Here is a 10,725-nt window from a genome sequence, read left to right on the forward strand (position 1 = left end):
CCCCCCTCCTCCCCTCCAGCTCTCCCACCGCCCCCCTTCCCTTCCTCCCGCCTCATTAGGCGCGGCCGCGGCGCAGGGCCCATTAGAGGATCAATTAGCCGAGGTCGCTGGCGGCGTGTCGTTAAGCGCGGGAGGTCGCGGCAGGGAGGGGGCTCCGGAGATGGCATCTCCGCCCGCCAGTCTTCCCGGCCGAGATCGCGTACCCCCAGGTCTCTTGTCACCTCCCCCACCCCCCGTGGACTCCGGGACCCTCCCTAAACTTCCGGGGTACCTAGCCTCACGGGTAGGATGCGGGGCTCCGAAGCCCAGAGGGACACCTGAAATCACAGACCCGTCCTTGGCTGGGCAGGACCCCACCTTCCTAGACCAAGACCCTTGGGTGGGGGCTGTCGGGTTTGTGACCACCCCCCACCCCCCGCTCCTCGACAGCGCCCTTCATCAGCCAGCAACATCAGTAATAATAATAATAATGATAATAATGTCAGCTGACAGCTAGTGAGTCCTTGTAAGCTTTCTGCTAATTTTCGGAACAGTTTCCCAGAAACAGATCAGACAAGTGACTTCATGCCTCAAATCACTACATTAGGGTAGGAGCTGGGTACAAACCCAGGTCTGCCCTCAATAAATTTGCTAACGTGTATTGAGTTGCTTCTATGTGTGCAAATTTCAAAAAAAAAAAAAAGAAAAAAAAATGCAAATGACATCCCCACCCTTCTCTGCCTTGTTCTCTTATCAACAAGCCTCTATCAACAAAATACATTTTGTATTTTCCTTATTTGTTTACCCTGCCCACGAAGGCAAAGATTTGTGTCAGTTTTGTTCCCTGCTGTGTCCCTGGGGCTCAGAGTTGGGTCTCAATAAATGAATCAATGGATGTGCCAGGCTGTGTTCTAAGTTCTTTCCAAGGCCAAGTGTGTGTCACTCCCTTACTTTGGTGGAGGGTCAGGGGAAGCCTTCAGAAAAGTGACTTCTGGGAGTCTTGGAGGATTAGAAGCTGAGGAGGGGAAAAAAGACAACATTGTTTCAGGAAGAGTGGGCAGCACGTGCTAAGGCCTGGAGGCAAGAAATACAAGATGTTTCAAGCTGGCTGCAGCCAGCTAAGGAGGAATGATTCTAGGGTCTGCAGGGTTCGGTGTGCCCAGGTGAAGAACTTAGAATGTATTTCCAGGGCCATGGAGGCCAAAGAGAATCTATTTTTTAAAATATATTTTTTAAAATTGTGAACTGTAACACAAAAGAGTACACAGATTGAAACTGAATAATTTGATGAGTTATCACCAAGTGAACACACTCAGGTAATCAGCCCCCAAGTTAAGAAATGAAACATGACCAGCCCCATTAGAAGCCCCCTTCGCCCCTTACCCCAAGGGTAACCCAACAACGTCTGACACTCTAGGTCACTTGGACCTGGTTTTGTTCTTTACATAGATGGAATCACACCGTATTTACCTTTTTTGTACCCTGCTTCTTCTATTCAGCGTTACGTGTGGGAGATGCATGGTGTTGAGTGTAACTGGCCCTTTTTCATAGCTGTGTAGTATTCCACAACATAGCTATGTCGCAACTTATCTGATCTGCTGTTACTGGACACCTGGTGGTTTCCAGTTTGGGGCAATGGTGACAAACTAAATCTCTGAACACTTTTGTCTTTTTGGGCAGACTCAAATGGCATGTCTGTTGGGAGATGGATCCAGAAGGGGAGTTGCTGGGTGCCAGTCTTCTGAAGATGTAACAATTTACACTCCCCAAGTGGGGTAGGTGAGTTCGAGTTTTCAACAAGGACAAATGTTAAGCAGGAGTGAACCCATCAAACTGGCATTTTTTAGAGGTGCTTTGGCTGCAGTGGGGGAGGGATGGGACCCAGCAGGAGGCTAGTTTGACTACCCAGTCCCCTCAGTCTCCTCTTTCTCCTTAGGGACATGAGACATTTTCCCTGAGGCCAGCAGGCCATCACCAACCCTCCCTCCCTCCCTTCTCTCCCTCTGCCCTCGGACCCCTCCATGGGAAACCATTGTTGGGAGGCAGGTGAGAATTTCATGTAGTTCAAAAGTCCCCTCAGTGTTCCAGTTCCCTGAATGTGGGATTTGAGTGTTAAGCAGTCCTTGCAGATCTTACAAAGTCAGGATGGGTGCCTGCCCACCCCACCGCATCTCCTGGGTGTGCAGCCTGAAGTCCTCTTGGCCTAAGTGCCAGGTACACTGGGGGAATCTCCTTTCCTTGTGGCTACCCCCCAGGGTGGTCCAGCTTGGGTGAGGTGGGGAAGGGGGCCTTCAACCACTTCCTTGGAGGATCAAGGTTCAGCTGGGGTCTATATTCTCTGATCTGGAAAAAGGGTCCATGGGTGTTGCAGTGAGGGTAGATTCCGCAGCTTCAACATCTTCTGTTTCGAAGGGAAAAGAATGTCCCTTAGGGGCCCTCTGGCCTGGGGCTCAGAAACCAGCTCTGCTAAACCTCCAGCACCTGGGCCATGATGTGTGACCTAGAGCCTCCAGCTGACCCTCTCTGGTCTACACATCAAGTTCAGGAGATAGACTACATTTACAAGATGGACTCACCTAGGACTCTCAATATCCAGTCCTGTAACAGAGGGAGCCCAGACATTAAGTCCCCTCCTCCCCTGCGGGCAGCCCGCAACACAGAAGCAGGAACACAGCAGCCAACCTTCTCACGTCTTTATTTGAAAGGCACAGCTAAGCCCACCCTCGATACAGCATTTTCACTTCTCTCTGCAGAGTTCAAATAACTGAACACAACAAAAGCTGACAGTCTAAAGGCTATATACAGACACAGGTGTGGGTGTTGCTTTTTTTTTTAAACATTTTTTTTCTTTTTTTTTAATATCCTTTCTTAAAAGACAAGCTAGTATACTGGGAAAAGGAAAAAAATAAAATAAAAACCAAGACAACTCGAATACCCTCATCTTTATTCAGGAAAGGGAGAAGGAAAATCTTGGGTTGCCCACCCCCACCCTGCTCACCCCAGCTAAGCTTGTGTTCCTTGGTAGGCGAGGAGGACCACGTGGGCATGGGCGTCTGGAACAAGTGGAGGAGGTGAGTAGGCAGGAGGGGGAGACAGGGGTGCCCAGGGCAGGAAGGGGCAGCTAGCATTGTGTTTGCATGCAGTGCCAGGGTGGGAGGCTGGGGTGTGCCCTGAGGGGCCCGGCAGGCGGACTGTCAGTTACACATGTGTGAAATGGGGCAGTGCAGGGGGTGTTGGACTGCTTGAGGTTTTGCTCTCTTCTAACCTAGCCTCCCATTTGCGCTTCCAGGACTCAGCTTGCCTTATCTGTGGTATGAGCAGGTATTTACTCATTCAGGCTACAGGGGAGAGGAGGGGGGAGGAGGAGGGAGGCAGGGAGGCAGGGAGGTGGAACAAAGCTAGAGGGTGGCACACAGGTGGGGCTAAGGCCCCAGCAGGAGCTACCATAAATAATACCCGAGTTTAGCCAATCCCGAGCTATATTGTCTTACGGTGAACATTCCTCTCTGTGCATCTGTCTCCCTTTTGTTCCCCACTCTCCCCATCCTGGCCCCTAGCTAATCCGACTTCTCGCCGTCATCCTCCTGGTGGGTGTCACCATCATGCCCATTCTTGTCTTCCTTGGAGAGGTGGGCCTGGGAACCTAGCGCAGACAGTGAGAGGAGGCCGGTGCCTGCGCTGACCGCCGGCAGTGAAGGCGGCTGCAGTCCCACAGGTAGTGGGGTCAGGGGCAGGGCCAGAGCCTGCAGCTGGGACAGCTGGTGGGCCTGGAGCTGCTGCTGCAGGGCAGAGGGAGGGGGGTGTCAGCCTACTCAGGCCCATTTGCCACCTGCCTGCCCTCCCATCCACCCTAGACCCACATCCTAGACTTACTCGGATGATGGAGTTCAGCTCAGGAGCTGTGACCTGCTTAGCTCTCTCAATGGCTCCCAAGACCTGCTGCTGGTGCTGGAAGGAAAGAGGACCCGGGGTCTGTCGCAGAGCCCAGGAGAAGCCCCACTCCCATCTGGCCTGCTAGCACTAACCCCCAACCCCATGGCTTTCCATCCCATCAGAAAGCCTCCTCTCTTCCCTAGCCACTTCCTTTCACCAAGCTTCAATTGTTTCATCTGGAAAATGGGGACAAATAGAGATGTGTCTATAAGACCCAAAGGGGTTGGGGCCAGATACTTAGGAAAAGGCCTTTAGGTGAGTCAGAGAGAAACCCTCCTGGATCATGACCTATCCTATGCCAGGTACAAAAAAACGTACAGTGAACAACCTGGCCAGCTGTACAGGGAAGTCCTCATCCTTCAAAGGCTCAGAGACTGTGCCGTGAGATCTGCTAATCCAAGCTCGTCCTTCCACAGCTGCGGAAAGCCCAGTGCATTCTGGCAGGGCTGGGGTATGGTCTAGGTTCAGGGTATAGCTCCCACACTTCCCTAGCTCTCCCTCAAAGTCAGTTTCTCCTGCCATCAGATGCTACACTCTGCCATATCCCTTTTTGCCTTGGCTACTGAGAAGCCTGTTATGAAAAGTAAGCATAAGTCCCCAGAACCCTCTTCTTCTCTGAGGCTTTCATGGTGTCCTTCTGGTGTGGTCCCTAGGAACGCACGTCACCCAAAGGACCCCGAAATATGGGTAGGGATTGAAGAGGAAATGATGAATTATCAACAGTAAACCTAGCAGAGAGCAGGAGCTGGGCCTTACACGGCCTGGCAGGGTACAGGTGTAGGGTATGTGTGGAGTGGGCCTCACACCAAGCGTCTAAGAACCTGAAAAAGCGGAAGAGAAAGAGATGGGTGCCTGGTTCTTCTGGGTGTGTGCATGTGTCCATGTGTGCCCATGTCAAGTGTCTACATCTGTGTGCAGCTGTGTGTCTGCTTGTGTATCTGTGTGCTGGTGTCCACATTGTATCTGTGCACGTGTGCATGTCTCTACATGTTTGCACAAACGTGTATCTCTGTGTGTACGTATGTGTGCCATGTGTATGTGTGTTGCATTTGTGTTTATCTGTGTACAAAGTGCCCTCCCCACATATGCCCTTGTCCCTGGCCCGAAGCAGTCCACAGGTGAATCCCAGGAGGGTAAAAGGTGAAAACAAAACAGGGAAAAAAAATTCTTGGTGTAGCCTTTGGTGTAGCTGACATTTTTAAGGTGAAATGACTCACTCAGGCTGGGAATTCCACAGCAGGGTGAGGCCCCTTCCTCCATTGCCCTGAACCTCTGGGGGTTCTACAGCCTGAGGACTCTTCTGTACAGGCAGGCTAGTAGCTGGAAGGTCCAGAGAGGGGAGGCGTGTGTTCTGGGGCACCCGGCATGCTTGGGCCCCAGATGGCTGAAGTGGGAAGTACTGGGGACGAGTTCATGATCTATTTACCCCCTTCTACCCACAGCTTCTGCAGGGTGTGGGGTTGGGGGGGGGCACCACTCACCTCTTGGGAAAGGTAGGGGAGGACCTGGGCACAGATCCCATTCAGCCTCTTGACAATTTCAGCCTAGAACAAACACACAGATGCTTTAGTCCCCCGCAGGCAGAGGGGGCAGGTGCAGACCAGCCCAGGAGGCCTGGGGTTCTAAGAGGGACCAGCTCAGTTCAGTGTAAGATCGACACGAGGGCCAAAGGGCACCCAATCAGTGGCAAAGGTGGGATCTGAGGCGAGTACTTGGTCCTGCAGCTAACAGTGCAGACACAGGCCCAAATCCAGACTGGGCCACTTGGGGTCTGGGTGGCCCTGAGTGGATGATGCCCAGAGAGCATCTGGTCAGTAGTGAGCACTCCATGGGTGGGAGAGAGGATGGCGGCAGTAGCATCATTATTCTGTGACATCCCTGATAGTGGCCTTCTGAGGTCACAGAAGGCTAAAGACTAAAGTAAGGCCAGAGGGCCAGGGGCAATCTGAGGGTCACACCATGTGTGGGCACATCACCCTCCCCCACTGTCACAAAGGGGAGATGACAGGGTGGCGGTGGCAGGTCCCAGGAAAGGCCTCTGCCCCTCCCCCTCGGGCAGAACAACCTCCCAGGGACACCTGAGAAAGAAGGGGGGGGGTTGGGAGGGAACAGGATCACAGGGAAGCCTTACTGTTCAGCCAAGGGACAGGCTCCTACCTGCCTAAGGTGCCAAGGGGAGAGGGAGGGGGTATACCTGCTTGTGCATTTCAATGTTCAAGCCGTAGGACATCTCGTAGTACTGCGTGGGGGAACAGAGAGAGAGAGAAATGGGGGCGGGCAAAGGATGGGGGGCTCGAGGGACAAAGAGGTGGGGGCAAGAGAGACAAAGAGGGGGAGGCAGAGAAGGGGAAACAGTGAGAGACATGGAGCAGTGAGTGATGAAAAGAGGCAGGTGGGAGGGAGACGGGAGTGGGGAGACACCCATAGCAGGGATAGGGGCCCAGGTGCTTGGTGGGGCTGCTGGGAGCTGGGGGAGCTCTAGGGCCCCAGTTCCACTCCCTGGCTTCTGGAATAATTATGGAGCTCCACTGCTCCCCCCAACACACAAACACATTCCAAGGCTCCTAATCTTTTATCTTTATGTGTCTTGCCTGCGGGTGGCCCCAGACTCCAGGGAAGTTTGCCTTCCTGGGTATAAATAATGGAAGATAAACAAAGCCTGCTGGGTTTGGCTTTGGGGCCAGCAGCTGCCCCCTATCCTGGACCCCAGATCTGATCCTGCCCTCTCTCATGCTCTACACCCTCCCATGGCTCCCCATCACCTCCCCCCCAAAACCAAGTGGTTTTCAGGCCTTTGCTTGGTCCCCCTACCCTGCCCAGCAAGCTCCTACTTATTCTCCAAGACCCAAAGCTGCCAATGCCCCATTCTCCATGCAGCCTTCCTCAGGCATTGACTCCCCTCTGGAGTCCCCCAGTCCCCTCCCCCTGGGGCTGGGAGCTTTAGTGTCAGGCTCTGCCTCCCTCACAGCCTGAAAGAGCTGGATTAGGGGCTGGGCCAAGGCAATGGTTTTTGATGCACAAAACTGAGCAACTGATTCTGGCAGTGTGGATGAGCAGGGTCTCAAATGTCAGGCCAGAGAAGGACTTGTAAGCTCCTCCTTCCCATCAACTTCAAAGGGTGTCACTCTTCTCTGCCCCCCACCCCCCAGGAGTCTTCTTCCTAAACTTGGGCTAGGAGGACTTAAGCACTGAGATGCCAGGGATGGTGGGGCAGGGGGGGATCCTGCTGCTCCCCCATGTCAGTTCCTGGCTCCCACAGCCACTGCCTCCTCTGCTGGCTGCCAAGGACAGCCAGGGGACCTGGCAGGCCCAGGCTGCAACCCGGTGGTTTGGCACCTCTGCCACTGCCTGGGCCAGCAGCCAGGTCAGCAAGGCGGACCCTGCATCCTCACACTTCCCAGAGGAGGTGGCTGGGGTTTGGTGGGACCCGGGTCAGCTCACCATCACGTAATGACGTTGCATCTCTGACTTCTCGCTGGCCAGCTTGTCACATTCGAGCTTCAGGCTGAAGAAGAGCAAGGGGAAACGGGGGCGGGGGTTGGGCTGAGCCTAAAATTTTAACAGGAAAAAACCGGACCTTCTCTGTGAAGATGGGGTTGGGGGAGCCTCAGGTCACCTAACTAAAATGGGGATTATGAAACCAGTCTTGCAGATCTAGTAGGTGGAGAAACTGATAATAATAAACGTCAAAGCAAATACCCTGACTCTGGGTCAGCCAGGGATTCAAAGAACCTTTTACCCATCCCGAAACCCAATGAGGTCAGTACTATTAGCATCACTCATTTTACAGATGATGCAATGGACACCCAGAGAGGTTGAAAAACTGGCTCAAGGTCACACAGCCAGGAAGCTAGCTGGCTTCACAGCCATCCTCAATCACTGGGGAAAACTCTCCAAGGGTGAAGGACAAATAGAAACTGCAAAGGGGCCCAGGAGAGGACTGGTGGGGCTGGCTGGTCTGGCTCTGGGTTGCACTCACCAAGGAATCTCCAAAGGGGCCCAGCCCCTCTTGTGGGTCTTTATTTCACTAGGGGGTAAAAGATCTACTGTTGGGTAATAGAGACAATGACCCTCAACCTCTTGGGCTCCCCCATAAAGGAGGAGCTGCAGGCATTTCTCAAAGTCCCCTATGAGGGGTCAGGTAGACAGCTGACAGCACAGACTCAAGAAGACAGACTGGGTTCAAGGCTTAGCCCTGCTACTTTGATGCTGTGTAACTCTGGGCAAACCCTTCTACCCCTCTTGGCCTTGGTCTCTGTGCCTGTTAAATACCAACCTCATGAGGATGAAATGGATTAAGACCAGAAATCCTCTTAGAATAATGCCTGGCATACAGTAAGCACCCAATTAGTGCTTTTGTTGCTCTCATGGTCACCCCAGGAACCTGGTGTTTCACTCTGCCAGACTGACCATAACTATACACCCCAGTTCAGAGATAAATCACAGCTGGGGTTGATGTGGCCCCTTGAGTTTTTTCTCTAATTTAAAAAAACATGTGCATTTGTTGCCGCCATTAAAAAGAACAAACAGGGCCAGCCAAGTGGTGCTTTGGTTAAGAGTTGGCTTCGGACGCCTGTTCTGAGCAGCTGGGCCCCGGTTCGGATCTCACATTAAGGCCAGTGACGCTGTGCCCTCTACAGCTAAGATGGTGAACAACAGCTCGACCTGGAGCTGGGCTGCCCTAAGCTACTATGAGTGGCCAACAGCCAGAATAAGCGGCTGTCCAGGGGCTGGCGACCCATCTGCCTCACCCGGGAAGAGCGCAATAATAATACCAACATGGGCCAGTGAAGCGCCGTCCTCCACAACTAGACTGAAGAACAAAAGGACAGCAACTTGTCTGTTCCCCTTCCCCAATTCTCCAATAAAAGCTTTAAAAACAAACAAACAAACCAACAAACAAACAGGTAATTTCATTCCAAACTCTGGTTTTCTGGCCTTTTTTGAGGGCCTAGCAGATCCTATGTGCCAACATGGTAGGACTCTTCATTGTATAGCAGGAAGCCCAGGCCCAGTGGATGGAGACCCCAAGGCTCAGAGAGGAGGGGGCTGGCTTACCGAGGACACACAGCTCTGTAACAGCACTCTGACCTGCGGTCTCGGGGATTGGCAGCCCCAGTGCTCACTGTGAAGTGGGCATGGGCCAGGCAGGGAGGGGAGAACCCACTGCAGGGGCTCAGAAAGGCCAGGGCTGCTAAGCAAAGCCCCTAAACCCTCCACATCACAGGACCGGAACAAAGTTCCTACCCTTCCACCATCAGTGTCTCTGTCTCATCTTTGAAATGGGCACAGTAATAAGACAGCAAAGAAGATTAAAAAGATGTTCAGTATTTAACACTTGGGGAGCATGGGAAGTACCCCCAAGAGGTTGGGTGTTTGTTAAAAAAACCCAAAACATCACTACTCCACTTTTCTTCTTGGAGAAAAACCCGGGATCTTTTTATGTGGGTAAATGAGGTCCAGAGACAGCCCAAGACCTCCCTGAAATTGGTGGCCAGGGACCCCCCTACTGATTCCCAGGCAAGCCCCCGCCCCCCCCATATAGCAAAGCCTTTGAGAATTTGCATTTCTTTTAGGAAGTGTGGGGGTCTCTTCCCCAACTCCAGTTGTTGGGAGGTTTTTAATCCAGTGGGGATTAGGGTGAAAGTGGGTAGCAGCCCTCTGAAGCCATACAGCTGAGTTTTTGGACAAATCATTTAATTTTGTGCCTCCATTTTCTCGGCTGTGAAATTGGCTGTTTGGAAGACTAAACGATTTTAGTCTTCGGTAATGTGCTCAGGACAGTGCTTGCCATACAACTCATGTTACAAAAATACAAATAAGTGTTCAAGTACTTGTATGTATAGCAGGGGCCACCACCTCCACCTTTCTTGCCAACTGCACAGGGGGTTCCACATTCTACCACCTTCTCCCGGGGAAGGGACCCCTGCCCGAGCTCACCTGTGGTACTGAGCCTGCAGCAGCTGAAACTCGTCTTTGATGCGGTCGCAGGAGTCCGAGGTGGTGAATTTGAGTTGCTGGGGTAGGTGCGACGAGCCCTGTGAGGAGGGGGCGTCCCGGGTTAGGGCTGGGCGGGCGGGAGGGTTGGCAGCTCACTTCCCTCTCCCAAGCCCGGAGGCAGCGGCCAGGGCAGCTGCAGCACCCCCCCCCCCGCATTTCCCGGGCCCCTGTTTACAGCCCCTGGCGCGGCCCCTGCCCTCGCTTCCTGCCCCCGCCACTCCCGGGGAAGCGGAGGGGGTGGGTGCGCTCCGGAGCCGCCCCGTCCCCCGCCACCCCCAGGCTGTGGGGGTGCGTTTCAAGGCCCGCCCTTGGTGGGGGGCAGGGTGAGCCCTCTACCGCCGCTCCAAAGCTCCGGGGGGGGGTGCACATCGAGCGCCCCAAGTGCCTCGGGGAGGGGTACAACGCGTCCTAGGGAGTCCCCCTCCCCAAGTAGGGGGAGCGAGGTCTTCCTGCAAAGTCCCCTTAGGAGAGGGATCTCTCAGCGCCCGAAATTTTCCGGGGGGGGGGGCGGCCCTATCCCAGATTCCCAGCACCCTTCCAACAGGCCGCTCTTTTCCAGGAGGGATGCGCCTGGGATCTCCCCCCACTCCCAGGCTCCGAAAGCAGCCCCGGCGTTAGAGGTGCCCGGTGAGGCTCCCGGGGTGCCCTAGGCCAAGGCTGCCCAGGCCCAGCCTGCCTCGGTGAGGGGCGGGCCGCAGGGTCCAGGGACTGGGGGGTCCGGGCAGGGAGCTGGAGAGGACCCCGCCCGAAGCGGGGTGGAGGGGCTCCGGGCCTGGAAGCTGGGAGGGGGACAAGGAGCTACAGTGGGGGGGG

General features: G+C 54.2%; 1 protein-coding gene across 1 annotated transcript; it reads right to left on the bottom strand.

The window, feature by feature from the left end:
- Positions 1-2,657: 2,657 nt before the first annotated feature.
- TLE5 (TLE family member 5, transcriptional modulator) lies at positions 2,658-10,004 on the bottom strand (the record flags this gene model as incomplete). Its single annotated transcript, XM_019653322.1, has 6 exons — positions 2,658-3,758; positions 3,853-3,927; positions 5,394-5,456; positions 6,107-6,151; positions 7,354-7,417; positions 9,853-10,004. Coding segments are annotated over 6 exons (621 nt in total), but the record flags the coding sequence as incomplete, so codon positions are not given.
- Between the last annotated feature and the right edge of the window lie 721 nt (positions 10,005-10,725).

Source organism: Hipposideros armiger, unplaced genomic scaffold, assembly GCF_001890085.2.
Source record: "Hipposideros armiger isolate ML-2016 unplaced genomic scaffold, ASM189008v1 scaffold_202, whole genome shotgun sequence".
NCBI classification, from domain to species: Eukaryota; Metazoa; Chordata; class Mammalia; order Chiroptera; family Hipposideridae; genus Hipposideros; species Hipposideros armiger.